Source organism: Microcaecilia unicolor, chromosome 9, assembly GCF_901765095.1.
Source record: "Microcaecilia unicolor chromosome 9, aMicUni1.1, whole genome shotgun sequence".
Lineage (NCBI taxonomy): Eukaryota > Metazoa > Chordata > Amphibia > Gymnophiona > Siphonopidae > Microcaecilia > Microcaecilia unicolor.
Genome location: NC_044039.1, coordinates 38,983,598 through 39,003,161, shown reverse-complemented (window position 1 = coordinate 39,003,161; position 19,564 = coordinate 38,983,598). Strand labels below are relative to the sequence as shown.

The window sequence follows — 19,564 nt, the reverse complement described above, 5'->3', positions numbered from 1 at the left end:
AAAAGGGGTTAGACGGTTTCCTAAAGGACAAGTCCATAAACCACTACTAAATGGACTTGGGAAAAATCCACAATTCCAGAACAACATGTATAGAATGTTTGTACGTTTGGGAAGCTTGCCAGGTGCCCTTGGCCTGGATTGGCTGCTGTCGTGGACAGGATGCTGGGCTCGATGGACCCTTGGTCTTTTCCCAGTGTGGCATTACTTATGTACTTGGAGAAGTTCTGTCGGCTCCGCTGATGGACCTCTTCAATGCTTCCTTAGAAACTGGAGTGGTCCCGGTGGACTGGAGAAGGGCGGATGTGGTTCCTTTGCACAAGAGTGGAAGTAAGGAGGAGGTTGGGAATTACAGACCTGTCAGTCTGACCTCGGTGGTGAGTAAGCTGATGGAAACGCTTCTAAAGAGGAGGATTGTGAGATTTCTTGAACTAAATGGAATGTGGGACCCGAGGCAGCATGGCTTCACTAGTGGTAGGTTGTGTCAAACGAATCTGTCTTCTTCGACTGGGTGACCAAACAGTTGGATGTGGGAAGGGCGCTTGATGTGGTATACTTGGATTTCGGCAAAGCCGTTGACACGGTTCCACACAGGTGACTAACAAATAAATTGAGTGCCCTCGGTATGGGGCCTAGAGTAACTGATTGGGTTAAAAATTAGTTGAATGGTAGGAGACAGAGGGTAGTGGTAAATGGAGTACCGCAGGGATCGGTCCTAGGGCCAGCTCTTTTTAACGTCTTTGTGAGCGATACCTTTAGCCTTTCCATTTCTGGATATGTCAATCATTTTTTAAACAAGATAAGGGGTCCTTTCACTAAAGGTGCGCCGAAAAATGGCCTGCGCTGGTGTAGACATGTGTATTGGATGTGTGCAGGTCCATTTTTCAGTGCACCTGCAAAAAAAGGCCTTTTTGTAGGTCGAAAATGGACATGTGGCAAAATAAAAATTGGCGTACATCCATTTTGGGTCTTAGACCTTACCGCCATCCAATGACTTAGCAGTAAGGTCTCATGCATTAACCAGGCGGTAATCATCAGCGCTTGTACAATGCCAATTACCACCCGGTTAGCGCTGTGCACTGGAAAATTTTCTGGCGCACGTAGCGGATGCGCGTAAAAAAAGAAATTACTGCCTGGGCCATGCGGTAACCGGGTGGTAGTTCAAAATTCAGGCTCCTAGGACGCGCGTATGCGCCTATGCAGCTTAGTAAAAGGGCCTTGGACTCATGCTTGACAAACATATGGCATGCTCCTTTATGCACTATTGATGCCTGTTTTAACAATTAATGATAATGTTCACATGATACACCCATAAAGCTGTTAATGGAATAATGCACTGCGTAGACTTGTCCTTACATTTAGCTATTACTTATGATTATTTATGATTCCGATTGCATGATTATATATTTGTACTTTTAGTTGGTGGTTTTATCATTGTTAGTGCATATGATGTTATTCCTAGATCGCAAATAATTTTTATGTTTGCATTATGCATTAAAAGTTTATATTTATTTTGTCTATTTATGATTTATATTGTTTTGATTATTGTTTTTAGTATTTTTTTTAATTGGCATTTGATATACCACTTTTGCTAATAAGGCAAGAAAAGAGAAGGGAACTAAAATTCAAAAAGAGGAAAGAGGAGACAATAAAACAGGTGGGTGAAATGTGGGTCACGGGTGATTATTTTAATATGTTTTGGAGCAGTATGTCTGGGATATGTTTTATTTTGCATCAAAAAGGCAGTATGTGACATTGGTAGTTGTTGTTTTCCTATAATGAATCTGAGATACCTCCTGTGATGGATCTCTATATTGGTGTAAGCCAGGGGCGTATCTGGACTCCGGCGGTAGGGGGGGCCAGAGCCAGAGAGAGGGGGCACATTTTAGCGCCCCCCCCCCCCCGCCGCCGCCGCCGCCGCCGCCGCCGCCGCCCCCACCGCCGAGCCCCCACCGCCACCAATGACTTAGTCTCTCCACCCCCCTCCCGCCGCCAACCCTCCCCCGCTGCCGTTCTTACTTTTGCTGGCGGGGGACCCCAACCCCCGCCAGCCGAGTGCTTCCACCTGCCGCTGCCTTCAAAACTTCTTCTTCAGCCGGCGGGGGACCCCAAACCCCCGCCAGCCGCCCCGCGCTGTTTAAAATTCATCTTCGGCCTCCGTGGCCGTGCTGCTGGGATAGGCGGCGCTGTTGAAATCCACTTCGGAGTCTGACGTCGTTGTACGTTGTACGTGCTGCGACGTCAGACTCCGAAGTGGATTTCAACAGCGCCGCCTATCCAGCAGCACGGCCACGGAGGCCGAAGATGAATTTTAAACAGCGCGGGGCGGCTGGCGGGGGTTTGGGGTCCCCCGCCGGCTGAAGAAGAAGTTTTGAAGGCAGCGGCAGGTGGAAGCAGACCTCGGCTGGCGGGGGTTGGGGTCCCCCGCCAGCAAAAGTAAGAACGGCAGCGGGGGAGGGTTGATGGCGGTAGGGGGGTCCAGGGCAAAATCTGCGGGGGCCCAGGCCCCTGAGGCCCCACGCAGATACGCCCCTGGTGTAAGCCATCCCCTTATATCCAGAGAACATAATACCTGGGATCTTGCCAGGTATTTGTGACCTGGTTTGGCCACTGTTGGAAACAGGATGCTGGGATTGATTGACCTTTGGTCTTTCCCAGTATGGCAATACTTATGTACTTATAAACAACAAATTAAATAAATAAATAAATAAAATAACCAGCCTCCCTTTTGGAGAAAGGGTAATAGAGGGCCCTAGGGAAACCATCTTGAATTTCTCTCTCAAAAAAATATTCATTCAGCACCCTTAGGTCTAGGATGGGAAGGAATACCCTCATTTTTTTTTCACTAACAGCAAATACTTGAACTAAAGTCTATGCTCTCTTCTCTCTGATGGAATGGGTTCAACTGCATTTGCATAAGAGGAGACTAAAAAAATATGAACAAAACAAATCTTCAGAGTCATGGCAAAAAATAAATACATTTTATATTCAACATTTTCTAGATTTCAAAAAGGGCTGAGCTTCACACAACTACAAAGGATTTCCTTCACACAGTAATTTTTCTCAGTAGAGGGAGCAACATATATAGGACGAAAAACTATATAACCTGAAGATAATTTCCAAAGCCATTCCTGTGAATACACCAGTTCTTTACCCCCAGAGATGGACTTTTATAAAACTGCTTATATGCAGATAGAAGTATGTATGTGTTGCCATTTTGCACATATTTTACCTGCTATAATGAAGAAGTGTTCCTGGGGGCAGAGTTTGAAACAATGTGCATAAATACTGTTGAACTTTTCAAAATTATACACAGTATTTTTAGTCAGAAAATGTATCTGCACAAATAGATGTAAATTCATACAAGTATTTTTCCTACAATAATATGCTCATGTTTTTACCAGTGCAGGCAGTTATAACATTACTCGTAAAGAGGTTCAAATACAAAGCAAGGTGCTACAAGCCTTCACACAGCAGCTTTTGAAGTATACTAGGAGTATAAAAGAGCTGGAGGAGCCAAAGACTTAGCCAAAAGAAAAAAAAAAGTATTTAACAATAATCAGCCAGCAGCATGCCTCTTTGCACAGACTACATGTGAACTATTCTTCTACTGCTGTTTCTCTCAAGCTTTCTGCAAATGCCTGTTAGGGAAGCAGTGTCTATTAATTACTTTTTTAGCAATTTTTGCAATAGAAGCACACCAGCCCATATTTTGTCTTCCTTTCATGCTTCTCTCAAAGCAATTACTTTATTCTGTACATTCATCTAAATAACTCCTGATATATATAGTACGCTGTCCCTTTCTTAAGAAAAAAAAAGTCTCCAAATACATTAGAACAGGATGGTTTTAAACTAACCAAAATCTCACAGGAGTTAGAAATAGCGCTTTCTTAAGTACCCTAGAGCTACAATACGCCTAGCTTTGAGCTTGACAAACTCTCAGTTGAATAGCCCATCACCACTTATATTTTTTGAGCTTCACATCTTCTAAAACAGACTTTGGTTAAATAGAGGGAGGCCATGGTTAATCTTCATCTTGATGCTTTCAATTGTTACTTAATATTTTAGTTCCATATTTATATAGCGACATTGCACATCAAATTACACAGGTATGGTAAAACCCTGCCCCAAAACCTTAATACTTCATTGGGAACCTAACACAATGGGAGATATAGAGGCATATTTTCAAAGCACCTAGACTTACAAAGTTACGTGGAGGGGCATAATCGAATGGGGCGCCCAAGTTTTCATGAGGGCATCTTCGCAGAACGGCCCCACGAAGGGGCAGGGAAAACCATATTATTGAAACAAGATGGGCGTCCATCTTTTGTTCCTATAATACGGTCGGGGATGCCCAAATCTCAACATTTAGGTCGACCTTAGAGATGGTCGTCCCCGGTTTTCAGCCATAATGGAAACCGAGGATGCCTCTCTCAAAAATGACCAAATCCAAGCTCTTTGATCGTGGGAGGAGCCAGAATTCGTAGTGCACTGGTCCCCCTGACATGCCAGGACACCAACTGGGCACCCTAGCACCCTAGGGGCACTGCACTGGACTTCACTATTGCTCCCAGGTGCATAGCTCCCTTACCTTGGGTGCCGAGCCCCCCAAAACCCACTCCCCACAACTGTACACCACTACCATAGCCCTAAGGGGTGAAGGGGGGCACTTACATGTGGGCACAGTGGGTTTCGGGTGGGTTTTGGAGGGCTCACATTTACCACCACAAGTAGAGAGGTGTGGTAGCCGTGTTAGTCCACTGTTAACCACCACAAGTGTAACAGGTAGGAGGGGATGGGCTTGGGTCCGCCTGGCTGAAGTGCACTGCACCCACTACAACTGCTCCAGGGACCTGCATACTGCTGTCATGGAGTTGGGTATGACATGTCAGGCTGGCATAGAGGCTGTTAAAATTTTTTTTTTAGGGTGGGAGGGGGTTGGTGACCACTGGGGGAGTAAGGGGAGGTCATCCCCGATTCCCTCTGGTGGTCATCTGGTCAGTTCGGGCACCTTTTCACGGTCGCAAGAAAAAATGGACCAAGTAAAGTCAGCCAAGTGCTCGTCAGAGATGCCCTTCTTTTTTCCATTATCGGCCGAGGACGCCCATCTCCTAATCACGCCCCAGTCCCACCTTCGCTACGGTGCTGACACGCCCCCGTGAACTTTGGTCGTCCCCGCGACGGGAAGCAGTTGAGGACACCCAAAATCGGCTTTCGATTATGCTATTTTGGGCAACACTAAGAGAAGGACGCCCATCTCCCGATTTGTGTCGGAAGATGGGCGCCCTTCTCTTTCGAAAATAAGCCTGACAGTAACCCATGGAACTTTGTAAGTTTAAGTGCTTTGAAAATGAGCCCCAGAGTGCCTTATGCAAGATCATGAGGGTCAGTGTGAGAAGCAGGATCGATTCTTTCTTTAATTTGTTTGTATATCACCTATCTACTATTCTAGGCAGTTTACAACCAACACACAATTTAAATCCTGAAGTCATGGTTCCTCTTACTAGTAGGCTACGGTACCCTTGATAGTAGCATATTTCTTCCATTTGGGACTTGTACTATACCAGCATTGCATGTCCACTTAAGTGATCTAGCTATTATTAGTTCAACACATAATAATTTGTCTTGGAAACCTGAAGTGGTATATCAGAACCAAATATAAAAAGCACAAGTTTTGATACAGCAAAACTTTTATATTTTAACTGTTAAAATCAATTATATCACAGGTTTGCTTTTCTAATAGCAGAGTGGTTAGAGTAGTAGGCTGAGAACCAGTGAAACCAGGGTTCAAATGCCATTACTCCTATTGACATTCCTTGTGACTGTGGAGAAGTCCTTTCAACCTCCATTGCCGCAGGTACAACTTAGACTAAGTACTCTCGGAAGGGAAATAAATACAGTGCCTGACTTGTAATTAGCCTTGAGTTTGAATTTAGAAATATTGTGTAATTTAATCTTGAATCCAAATCAACTCAGTTTGCTTGACTACTACTACTACTACTACTATTTAGCATTTCTATAGCGCTACAAGGCGTACGCAGCGCTGCACAAACATATAAGAAAGACAGTCCCTGCTCAAAGAGCTTACAATCTAATAGACAAAAAATAAAGTAAGCAAATCAAATAAATTAATGTGCTTGACAGTTTCCTTCTGCTTCTTGGACTTCCATCTCAACTGCAAACCATCCTCTAGTTACGTTATGGTGTTATGAGCCCTCCTTCACTATAACCTGACAGTTTTCCCCCTTTTAAATTCTCCCAACTCACTTAGCTCTTAGTCGAACAACCTTGCACTAGGGTTCCCAAGTGTAAATTCTAGGTATCACCAATTCACTAGAACTTAGACAACCACCCAGGAGCTCTGAACATTGCTTTTACAGCATCCTTAATCAGCCCAGAGACTAGGCCTGGGAATCAAATCCAGGTCTTAATAGCAGCACATGCTACTGATCAAAAAGAGTGGCCTCTGAAAGATTCATTGTTTTGGTTTATTACTGGAAAGGAGCTGAATTGCTAAGGTTGCTCAATATTTAAGTCACAGTCATAACACTTATTAGTGATTTCTAGTTGGACACACAAAAAAGGCCGATATATGTATATGCTTTCTAATTTTATGGATGAACCATGGATCATTTGTACAGATCCAAGGAAACTGTGCCTTTTGTTTCAGGCTAATGACTATCAGTTGGTCAAATGTGTGTCTGGAAACGTACTATTAACTGAACCAATTATCCAAGCTCTGAAATTTGTAAAAGAGGAGGATGGGAATCATGACAAGACCGATGGCAATGTATGATTCAATGTTAAATTCACAGAAATATAGGATAAGGCACTAAGCTAGTTTCCTAGCACACCACCAGCCAATCACATTCCCCTCCAAACTACTTTTCCCTTCTGCTATTTAAATTTCTTAATGGAAGCCTTTAAGGAGCTCAGAACCAGTATATGGAGCTCTCATCAATCTAAGCATGAGGTGGTTTGTTAGCATTTTTTTTTAAGGACACAATTATGAATACCTATGAAAGATGTGTAAAACTGATAGTAACTATGTTTGAAAATGATTGGTGTTATTGCTCACAAGTTTCATGCTTGTGCTACTATACCACTGTGTAGCTGAATGCAAGAAACTGAACGACTAGTGATGACCAATTTATGATATTCAATTTGTGGTCTAGCTTTCTCGTCCTCTTCCAATCTGTGTTGTTCTTCCTGACCTATCTTCACTCTCTTCTCTCTTTTTCACCTTGCCATGCATTTATTTAACCCCCAAACTGTAGTTCTTTAGAAGGAACCTACTGTCTTTCTTTAGCTAACACTAACACTGTTAACACTATAGCTAGTGTATACCATGGTAAACTGCTCATCATTCCCCCAATTTAATCATTTCTAAAATATTGCTCTTCACTTAGTTTGCTCTTAAGATGGTGAAATGCAACTCTCAATCATGCAACATTGAATTCCCTGGTAAGCATGACATGCACAAACACTTTTGAGGCTGGGCAGGCGGGCAGGCATGCAGCAGTGTGGGAGGTGACAGGTGACAGTCTAGTACCGACATCATAGGAACAGGACCAGCACAGCTGAAGTCAAAAAGCAGAAGAGTTATTGTGAAATATTTAATATAGACATAACACAAGCTACCTCCTGAGACCGTCTCCAGCCAAGCCCGCACTGCCTCATGGCGTAAGGAATGACGTTCAGGCGCTGGATTTGAAAATATATAAAAATAAATGTACATTAATGATGAGACAAAATTATGGCTGGAATTCATAAAATAAAATGAGAGATTATAAAAGGCAACATAAAAGGATGAATATAAAGTGCCCAGTGGGAGCCATGGTTGAAAAAATAAATTCCATTGTATTGAAGTATGAGTCATTTTGTTATGAGGCACTTATCATAGGTTATGTTTGAAAGCTGCTTTTGGCTACAGTTTATCCATAAAGGAAAGTTATGGGTAATTTCCATCTTATTCTCTTTCAGAGTATAAAAGTTCCTACATGTTTTAATGCCCATTAACTCTTATCACAGTATAAAATATATTCCATGTCCGTTAACTTGATAATATATATCCCTCTTCTTCATTTATTATTTAAAGCCCCATTTTATACAGAACGTCTAGGTAGGAATTGGGACACCCAGGTCAGGATGTTCATAATTCCACAAGTATTTTATAAAAGGCTCAGCTGAACACAGAGCCTTCTGTAAAACTCTTCTAAGGATGCTGACATGTTCAGTGTACACATACACATTTGGAATTCTAGAGGGAATAGACATCTAATGGCTAGTGCTCATATAGTATACTACCCATAAAATCTGTATGCAGTGTGTGTGTGTATATATATTTGATCTTGTGACATAGATGTACAAGTGTTGAATTTCAGAAAACTACACATACAAGAAGAAACAATTAAGGAGAATGAATTAACTTTATTATCATTTTTGAGGTGGAGACCCAAGGCCTAAAGCAGCAAGTCGCTGATACCCCTGCGTCAGAAAAGATGTAAATACTGATGGAGAAACTTAAAAATATATGTATACTGCCACTGTAAAATGGGAAACATGTACGTTTATTCTTTTTCAAAACCCAAAACACGCCTCCTTTGAATCTATTCATCCCACAATTCTATATGTAAAGAATTACCTCAGCATTTACAGGTGTATGCAAGTTACACATCTAAATGTTGCTATGTATGTGTAGAATTGCTGCACAAGACCTCAAAAATGAAGTCCTTTGTCACTTTTCTAACTTGGATTGATTCTTTTCCATGTACCAAATTTTTAAAATGATATGATGAATCTGTATTCCTAAAACAGACTAACTAGACTAAGGGCTACTGGAAACCTAAAGAAGCCGTTCTAAAAAATATAAATATCAGAAGTACAAAGTTTCACATGCCTTAGAGGTACATTTACAATGAGGAAATGTTATTTCAGTTTTCACTTTCTTCTCTGCCAAGGCTGTGAAAGAGAGCTTTAATTAGGATGTGGATTGTACTCTGACACTGGCACCTGCCAGTTGAGCTATAGACTAAAACCTACAAGTCATGTTATAAAGACCCACAGGACAGTTACTGGCTTTTGTCACTAGGATGTTGTTATTCTTATAGGCATTTTAATGGATTCATATGGCTGTCAGCCCCAAAAGGTTTTCAAGGAATAAAAGCTCCATGACTTGGAAAGCTGTCAGTTGCCAACTGATTATTGTTGCAATAATTAGTTCCCCTGACTTAGGTGAGTGTAAAAAAGGAGGTAGCATGAATATATGTAAATCCATACTAGCACCACTCCGGAGAAAAATAGTTACATATAATTTTCATTTTCAAGAGTATGTTTGCTATATTCACAGGTGGGGATTAGCGAACATAAAACAATGTTTCAAGGCAAGACAAAGTATCTTGAAGTGTTCAGGTTGCGTAGTGGAAACGTGGAACTTACTGAAAATGCAACAGAACACACCGAAGAAAGAGTTTATAGGGAGATTATTTAAGCAGAGTTTAAGAACAACCTGAAGAAAAACAGACAAAGTTCATCTGATTTTGTTATTTAGTAACATTTATTGACAGCCTAATGAAGAGATTAAGCAGAAGGCAGTGTACAGCCGATAATCCACTTGACTATTTAAAAAAAAAAAAAAAAAAAAGCAAAAAGCAAACCTCTTAGAAAGACAAACTGTCCTAAAAGTAGACATGAAGGTTATATAATAAGTCACCATGGAACCTATCCATAAGGTGTGTCAAAGGAATCTAACACATCGAAATGATGTAGCACATGGAAATATTCAAAACTGAGTTATGGCGGAAAACGACATGAGGAGATCAGAGCTTGGAAATCAAAACATAAAAGATCCCCCTTTAATGACAATTTTTAGGCTACAGACATTCTAGAAAAAGAGTGTTGGAGAAAAAAAAAAAGACCATCATCAATAAATGTAGTTACAAAGAAAAATTAATTGTGTATACAGTACTTGGGGCTACATTTACTAAAGTGTCCTGCTGCATTAGCTCACAATCATCATTAACATGCATTTTTAATAAATAGGTCCCACTGAATAAAATGAGACCTGCAATAAATATTGTGCATTACAAAGGATTTTCTGCAAATCTTAAAATGCCTGAAGCTTACCAACTCTCAGGTTCTGTAAGTGTCAATGGCTATTGCAGACACTCCTGATGAAGTCTTAAAACCATCTTATGTCTTCTGAATCAGACGCTTTTCAGACACTGTTTTTTTTTCCCACAAGGGACTGAAATTCAGTTAAACTACTACTACTTAACATTTCTAGAGCGCTACTAGGGTTACGCAGCGCTGTACAGTTTAACAAAGAAGGACAGTCCCTGCTCAAAGGAGCTTACAATCTAAAGGACGAAATGTCAAGTTGGGGCAGCCTAGATTTACTTTATAGAGGTATAATAGTTAGGTGCCAAAGGCGACATTGAAGAGGTGGGCTTTGAGCAAAGATTTGAAGATGGGCAGGGAGGGGGCCTAGCGTATGGGCTTAGGGAGTTTATTCCAGGTGTGGGGTGAGGCGAGGCAGAAAGGGCGGAGCCTGGAGTTGGCAGTGGTGGAGAAAGGTACTGAAAGGTGGGATTTGTCTTGAGAGCGGAGGTTATGGGTAGGAACGTATGGGGAAATGAGGGTAGAGAGGTAGGGAGGGGCTGCAGATCGAGTGCATTTGTAGGTTAGTAGGAGAAGCTTGAACTGTATGCGGTACCTGATTGGAAGCCAGTGAAGTGACTTGAGGAGAGGGGTGATATGAGTATATCGGTTCAGGCGGAAGATAAGACGTGCAGCAGAGTTCTGAACGGACTGAAGGGGGGATAGATGGCTAAGTGGGAGGCCAGTGAGGAGTACGTTGCAGTAGTCAAGGCGTGAGGTAATGACAGAGTGGATGAGGGTTCGGGTGGTGTGCTCAGAGAGGAAAGGGCGAATTTTGCTAATGTTATAGAGGAAGAGGCGACAGGTCTTGGTTATCTGCTGGATATGTGCAGAGAAGGAGAGGGAGGAGTCGAAGATGACTCCGAGGTTGTGGGCAGACGAGATGGGGACGTTGAGGGTCTTATCAACTGAGATAGAGAGTGGAGGGAGGGGAGAAGTGGGTTTGGGTGGGAAGAGAGTGGGGGGGGGGAGCGGAGGGCACTTTGAGGAGGGAGTTAAGGGTGGCGAAGAGACGATGAGGGTTAGAGCTGAGGGAATTAGTCAATTGGGTGTAATAGTCCTGTTTGGCGAGGAATAGGGAGGACTGGAAGGAGGCTTGCATGAATTTGTAATGAATGAAACAGTAAGGGTGCGAGATTTCCTCCAGAGGCGTTCAGCCGATCGGGCGCAGGAGCGAAGGTATTGGGTGCAAGCGGTCAGCCAGGGCTGGGGATTAGTATGCCTAGTGGGACGGGAGATGGATGGTGCAAGGGAGTCCAGAGCAGAGGAGAGAGTGGCATTGTAAGTGGAGACAGCCTTGTCGACAGACTCGGAGGACAAGATGGAAGGGAGGAGATTAGAGATACTAGAGGATAAGGTGGGAGGGTCGACAGCCTGGAGATTCCTGGAAGTAGTGGTTAGTGTAACCTCTCTTAAGACAGATAATAACACTTTGAAACATCTTCTATCAGTATGCAAATATTCAAACATGCATAATTGGTAAGATGTTATATGGGACTGTAGCACAATATTCTAATAATTTCACTTCCAAAAATGCTCCAAAATTTCAGGTTCATAATCCATGACACTGAGGCATAGGTATTAGCAAATTTGATGACCAGCCTACTGTGCAGCAATTGAGACTTTCTGAACTCCGCTGCTGTCTTAATGCCACACACTTTGCACAGTTTTCACCTAGTATATACTATTTTAAAAGTAACAAGTGATTTTATAGCACTGTGGTGATTGGGACGCATAAAAAAATGAGCATATGTTGCTCTCCCAAAAAATAGTTAGAGTTACCTAATGAAAGAAGTGCTATGCCACTTTTTAGCAGCATTATTGACTGCAGTTACAGTGGTTTATATCTGAGGGTACTCTATACACATAAATTATATATCTGCCACATTATACTGGTGTGAACTGTTTTGCTAGCACTTTCTTGAAGTTGGTGGCTAAGAGTCCTGGTTTGTGTACACAAGTTGTTGAATGTTACCAGAGACATTGATATTGTGAATTCGTTTTCTGTTGACACACTTTGCACTGACATTCTTTTGGGTGGGAGAAGGGGGCAATGTATCCAAATAGGGTTAGTTTTGCGCATACCATGACAGTAATGAAGCTTACTCCTAAGCCAGGATATGTGGATATGAAATCAGTCTTTCAAATTTACTGCTACTGCTTTACTGCTACTGCTCACCATAGTACTTGTACAAGAACAGCACAAAGTGTGGTGTTTCCCCATTCTCTTATTTACATCCTAGAAGAAAGGTTGGACAAGTACAGACATCAACTTTTATGAGATGCAGAAGTATTTGAGGAAATAAAGTAAAGGCACTCTAGATCTTCCTTGTATTTGCAAATCAAAGGAATTGGATGATGCCATCCTTTGAATCAAAAAAGAAGCAACTGTCCTTGGGTGGAAAATATACTTTCCCCTGTTATGGAATGGACTCCAATAGAAGATACTACAGGACTAATGTTAACACAAAAACACAGCATAAAAATGTCTTTGAAGGTGTGAATAAACATGTCGATAAAGGTGAGCCAGTTGATGTAGTATATCTTGATTTTCAGAAAGCTTTTGACAAAGTTCTTCATGAAAGACTCCTAAGAAAATTAGAGGGCCATAGAGGGTTATTGGATAGGAGGCAATGTTCTGTTGTGGATTAAGAATTGGTTATTGGACAGAAAACAGAGAGCAGAGTTAAATGGCTATTTTTCTCAATGAAGGAGGGTGATTAGTGGAGTGCCGCAGGGATCTGAACTGGGACTGGTATTATTTAACTTATTTATAAATGATCTGGAAATCGGAACGACAAGTAAGGTGATCAAATTTACAGACGATACAAAACTATTCAAAGTTGTTAAAACACATGCAGACTGTGAAAAATTGCAGGAAGACCTTAGGAAATTGGAAGACTGATCATCCAAATGGCAGATGAAATTTAATGTGGACAAATGCAAAGTGATGCACATTTGGAAGAATAATTTGAATCATAGTTACTTGATGCTAGGATCCACTTTGGGAGTCAGCAACCAAGAAAAAGACCAAAACTGGAAAGATGGAGGAGGTATTCCATAAGGGTAGGAAGAGAGCACCTAGCAGGGTTGAGTGTTCTGGCTGTACACCAGATGGAAAGTCTTCTCTACCGGAAACAGTAACATTTTTGTGTAGAATGTTCCCTAGAGACAAATAGCATTCAAGAAACTCCTTCTGGAAGGTTTAAGAAATGCAAGTCTATGTTGTCAAAAACCAAGCCGTCAGTGCCAGAGAGTGGGCGTCTGGGTGGAGAAGGGACCCCTCATTCTGTGTTATTAGTGTTGGAAAAGGATCTAATCTCAATGTTTACTTGGACAATAAATCTAGGAGAAGAGGGAACCATATCTGAAGTGGCTACTAGGGAGCAATTAGGATCATGGTCCCTTGGTCTCAATGAAGTTTGTGAAGTTTTCCCTATAAGAGACAGTGGGAGACAGGTGTATAGAAGATCTGTTCCCCGTGGAGCAAAAAGGCATCTGGGGCTACATGGTTGGGATCATAGAGTCTGGAACAAAAGCAGGGAAGATCGTTGTCCTGAGAAGAAGAAAAAAACTGGCTCATCAAATATTCCAGTAGTGAGGAGCCCCAGCGATAGACCTTATGCATGCTGTGTGACCATTTGTGAGGCTGAAGGACTCTGCTCAATTTATCTGCCACTGTATTCTGCTTGCTAGCTAGGTAAACAGCTCTTATAGAGATGTTTCAAGAAGCTGTCCAAGTCCATATCTGAACTGCTTGTGGACAGAGGTGGTAAGAATCTGTTCCTCATTGTTTGTTCAGATTATACATAACAACCTGGCTGTCTGTGCAGACAAGTATTATCTGAGCGAGTATGTGGTCTTGGAAAGTTTTGAGGGTGATCCAGACGGCTTGCAATTCCAGGAGAGTGAAATGTGAGACCCTTGAGGTAAGCACCCCAACCTACCATGGAGACATCTGTAGTGAGGAGTCTCCTGGTGAGATTCTGGGACAACATCCACCACTGTAAAGAGTGGCATAGCTGTGGAGTAACTTGAATAGGGGCCAAGAGCAATCCCGTGGCTCAACACCACTGAGAGGAGTGTGTCCACTGAGGAATTTGGAAATGGAGTCGAGCCAATGGTGTTACACAGACTATTGAAACCATATGACCAAGTAGGCAAAGCATCTGATGAGAAAATACCTGGGTAGATTTGGAAACCTGAGTGGAGAGATGCATTATGTTTGCTTTTGGTTGAGGGAGGAAGGCTCAACCCTGAGTAGTGTCCAAGAGAGCCCTGATGAACTGTAAGGTCTGAACAGGTTGAAGATGTGATTTGGGGTAATTTATCACACAACCATGAAGTTCTCGGACCCTTATGGTGGATTGAATTGAGGTCTGTGCCGCCTCTCGGGAGGCTGCCTTGATTAACCAGTCATCAAAGTAGAGGAACACGTTTATGCTCCACCTGCACAGCATTGCAGCAACCACTATCAGGCACTTAATGAAGACTTGCAGGGCCGAAGCCAAGCTGAATGGCAAGATTGTGTACTGATGATGCAGAGTCCCACAGCGGAAGTGGAGGAAATTTCTATGTGCAGGGAGAATAGGTATGTGTGTGTATGCCTTCTTCAAATCTAGAAAACAAAGCCAGTCATTGAGTTGTATCATGGAAAAAATGTTCCCAGGGAAACCATGCAAAATGTTTTGAGTAGAAACTTGTTTAAGTCTCGTAGGTCGAGAATTGGTCGTACCGCCCCCATTTTGTTTTGTTCTACTGCATTCTGCCAGAGGAGGGCAGAGAGCTCCTCAAAGTACTATTATTTGGAGGAAGTTGAAATGAGACTCCCTTGGTGGATGCTCGAGAGGTCTTTTTTCCCAATGTAGAGCGTAACTGTGCTGTATGATACCTAACACCCAATGGTCGGAGGTTATGAGCAGCCACCTTTGTTGAAAAAGGATGTATGTCTCCCACTGGTAGGTCGCTTGGCATGGAAAGCTGTATGGTGGCAATGCTCTGTATGGAGTCATGGGTTTTTGTTTAGACTGTGGAGGAGTCTGAGATTTTTGTCCTTGCTATTACAGCGGATGAGTGTTGGGGTGTAGTCCTTTGAGGTACAGGAGGAGTGGGAGTGTAACAACGCTCATATGTATAATAATTAGAGCATCAAAACCCTCCTGGAAATCTTCTAAAAGAGGCGGCAGAAGTCTGTGGCCTAGATAGAGTTTTAATAGTATCTGTACGCTTTTTAATTAGGTCAGCCACTTCCTCAACTTTGTCACCAAATAAGTTATCTCCATAACAATAGACATCTGCTAGACACTCCTGGCCAGCAGATTCAAGGTCAGAGACTCTATGTAAGGAAAGATGCTGTACTGCCACTCTCAAGGCAGAAATGTGAGAAAAGACATCAAAGGCCCATCTCACCAGATATTTATGACAATCTAGAAGTTTACTGTGAAGCTTGAGGTACTTATCAGCCTTTTCAAAATGAAGAAAGTCTGCAAAGAAGAGAGTACTTTGTATTAGACGTGTGCTTAGCATTGAAACCTGAAATGTTTTTCTGTCAAAACAGTCTAATGTTCTAGCTTCTCTGCCTGGAGGAGCAGAACAATGAGATCTCACGCCATGAGTATGTTTTAAAGCAGATTCCACAACTAAAGATTGATGGGGTAACTGAGTTCTTTCTGTATCCTGTACATTATATCAATTTTCTTTGCAGCAACTTGAACTGTCAGTTGAGTTTCCAAGTTTTTGATCATGATATTCTTCATAATTGTATGAAGTGGATGCATGCGTCTGTTGGTTTGGGTGCACCCGATAACCAATACTGAGCCAGTGTGTGGGTCCTCTCTTGTGACTGTCTCTCTGATGTACTCATGGGCTGGGCTGAGGCTGGCGCAAGAACCCTATATAGACTGTGTATGCAGTAGCCCTAAGAGCTGCTCTTTGAGCACAGCCTGGATTTCCTCTTGTACAGTTGGTATCACTACTGGCTGAGAAAGCAGTGTGGATGCAGCCTGAATTATAGTCTTTATAGGCTTAGGAGATCTTTAAGACCTTAAAGGCGCTTGATGGGAAAGAACTTGGAGAGAAGGAGAATGGTCACTGTGGCATTGGCACTTCCTGTGCATTGAGGATGTTGATGCAGGGGAGGTGTTGACAGAGTGCCTGGAGGGAGAATGATGGCAATGCTTCTTAGGTATTTTAGGCTGTAAGTCTCTTGATGCATGCGGTACCGATGAAGAGGAGGTAGAGTTCTTACAGGTCAGCATTTTTTATACCATTTTATATCTAGGTGGGATAGTGATCAAAGACTTCTCAAAATTAAAAAAAAATATATACTGTACAGCCATAAGGTATTGCACAAGATGGAACACTTATAGCTCTCAGATAAAAATAATGAAACCTTGGCAGAATGTTTCACTGGCAACATTTTTCAAAGGTGGGGGGGCTTTATGTGCGAAATAAAACATTTATAAAATTGTCCAACACATACGCACGTATTGGGGAGGCAATCTTGGGAGTGGGGGTGGAACCAAGGGTGCATTTACACGCATACTTATATGGATTTCCAAAAGTTGTGTGTGTAATTTTCATGAGAAAAATATCCACACAAATAGGTGCCAATTTTTGTGCATAGTTTTCCTGGACCAATTTTCAAAGCAACATTTTTCTCTCTGAAAATTTACACAAATACTACATGTTGATGCCAGTGTCCCCTCTAAGCTGAGTGAATGAGCGATCCTTAATATAAACACGGAGCGTCGCTCACTTCCCGTCAATTTTCGCTCACTGAACCCGGGAATGGACTGGTCGCCTCTCAAGGCTGATTCCATTTAAAGCGAAAAACAAGGTCAGATATTTTGCGGAAATGCTCTTAGGAACTATGATGTATTGGTGGAATACTGCAGAAAAACTGTTGAAGAAAAAATGATCCTATTCACAAATTCTGCTTGGATAAATTACAAAATGCAGAACACCACGTTGCTCTCTTGATACTTAATGTTGTAGCAGAACTGGCAGACTTGTGCAAAATTCTGCAAAGAAGTGTACTTTCTACTGCTAAAGCTTTTCAGTTTGCCAAAGCAAAAATCAAGAAATTTAGGACACAGTATCTGGGAGAAACAATGCATTTCCAGGAAGAAATACGTAATCTGCTCTCTTCATTTCAGTTTCCAGTTAAAACAAAGTCAATAATCACTTTATCCAGCCTATATGTGACCATATATGGACAACTTGTTTCCAGGAGAATAATTGAAAGATTGGTCTGGTTTTGATAAGGAATGTTTCTCTAGACCTGCAAACCTGGAATTTTTTTTATTCGGACTTGTGCAGATGAACAGGCTTGCCAACAAATACTGTGCTCTATTGAAGAGTATAATTCCCTTCAAAAGGATCTTTGTAACCATTATTCAGAGTTCAAGATACTGATCATGGAAAAATTAAAGACATTTGCAGATATGGTCACATCTGTTATACAACAGGATCACTTCAATGTGTTATTTTCATTTCTAGAAAGGTTAGGACAGCTGTTGTAGTTGGTGATTCGATCATTAGGCATATAGATAGCTGGGTGGCTGGTGGACGTGAGGATCGCCTGGTGACTTGCCTGCCTGGTGCGAAGGTGGAGGACCTCACGCGTCACCTACATAGGATTTTAGATAATGCTGGGGAGGAGCCAGCTGTCTTGGTACATGTGGGTACCAATGACAGGAAAATGTGGGAGAGAGGTTCCGGAAGCCAAATTTAAATCCAGATCCTCTAGGGTAGCATTTTCTGAAATGTTACCCATTCCACACGCAGGGCCCAAGAGACAGGCAGAGCTACGGAGTCTTAATGCGTGGATGAGACGATGGTGCAGGGAGGAGGGGTTTAGATTTGTTAGGAACTGGGCAACATTCTGGGGAAGGGGGAGCCTATTCCGAAAGGATGGGCTCCACCTTAACCAGGGTGGGACCAGGCTGTTGGCATCGGCATTTAAAAAGGAGACAGAGCAGCTTTTAAACTAGAAACGGGGGGAAGGCCGACAGTCACTCAAAAGCGCATGGTTCGGGATAAGGTATCTTTCAAAAATATAACCAAAACAGGGAAGATAGGGTATCCTGATAGTGAGGTTGCAAAAGAGACCGTAGTAGATCAGATGTCCTTTAATAAAAATAAAAATCAGAAGATTGCAAATTAATACTGTCAAGTACTAAGCATCATGTAAATAGGAACAACAAACATACTTTGAAATGTCTATATGCGAATGCCAGGAGCCTAAGAAATAAGATGGGAGAGTTAGAATATATTGCACTAAATGAAAAATTGGATATAATAGGCATCTCTGAGACATGGTGGAAGGAGGATAACCAGTGGGACACTGTCATACCGGGGTACAAATTATATCATAGTGATAGGGTGGATCAAATTGGTGAGGTGTAGCACTGTATATTAACGAAAGCCTTGAATCAAATAGATTGAAAATTCTGCAGGAAACAAAACACTTCTTGGAATCACTGTGGATTGAAATTCCATGTGTAAGGGGGAAAAGGATAGTGATAGGAGTGTACTACCATCCGCCTGGCCAGGATGAACAGACAGATGCAGAAATGTTAAAGGAAATTAGGGATGCAAACAAACTGGGCAACACAATAATTTATTATTTATTTATTTATTGCATTTGTATCCCACATTTTCCCACCTTTTTGCGGGTTCAGTGTGGCTTACAATATGAGTTAAATGTTGGAAATACAATTTGTTACAGATTGGTTATGGATTACATTGTGCAGAGTTATGCGAAACAATTGAGGTGTCGTTAAGGAATGTAACAATGGAACACAAACATTGAAACTTTGGAAGGAAACAATGGGAGCTTAGAGGGCGATAAAAAGGCATGAAGACATATGGTATATATCTTTCTGTGAGTAAAGGTATGAATGATGTGATAGTACGGGAATGAGAGTTCAGAGGTGAATGTATGATGCATTAGTGAACAGTAAGTGTGGACTTTATGTATTTTGGTTCTTTCCGTAAATTTTTTCAAAGAGATGGGTCTTCAATAATCTGCGGAAGGAAGCTTGATCGTTGATTGTTCTTAAGTTGCGTGGCAGTGTATTCCAATACTGCGTGCTCATGTGAGAAAAGGTTGACGCGTGTAGCGCTTTGTATTTCAAGCCCTTGCAATTGGGGAAGTGGAGGTTAAGGAAGGTTCGGGATGATCTTTTGGCGTTTCTGGGTGGTAAGTCTATTAACTCAGACATGTATGCTGGGGCTTCGCCATGATTTTGTGGACTAATGTGCATACTTTAAAAGTGACGCATTCCTTGAGTGGAAGCCAGTGCAGTTTCTTTCGTAATGGTTTTGCACTTTCATATTTTGGCTTTCCAAAGATGAGTCTGGCTGCCGTATTCTGGGCTGTTTGAAGTTTCCTCAGTGTTTGTTC

General features: G+C 42.0%; 1 protein-coding gene across 2 annotated transcripts in view; it reads right to left on the bottom strand.

Moving 5' to 3' along the window:
* The window catches only part of MICAL3 (microtubule associated monooxygenase, calponin and LIM domain containing 3), a 441,368-nt gene that overhangs the window by 82,415 nt on the left and 339,389 nt on the right, over nt 1-19,564 (bottom strand). For both annotated transcript variants that reach the window (XM_030213784.1, XM_030213786.1), the window contains one exon: nt 7,639-7,701. In XM_030213784.1, coding sequence (XP_030069644.1) covers nt 7,639-7,701 — 63 coding nt within the window. The remainder of the gene's footprint in view (nt 1-7,638; nt 7,702-19,564) is intronic.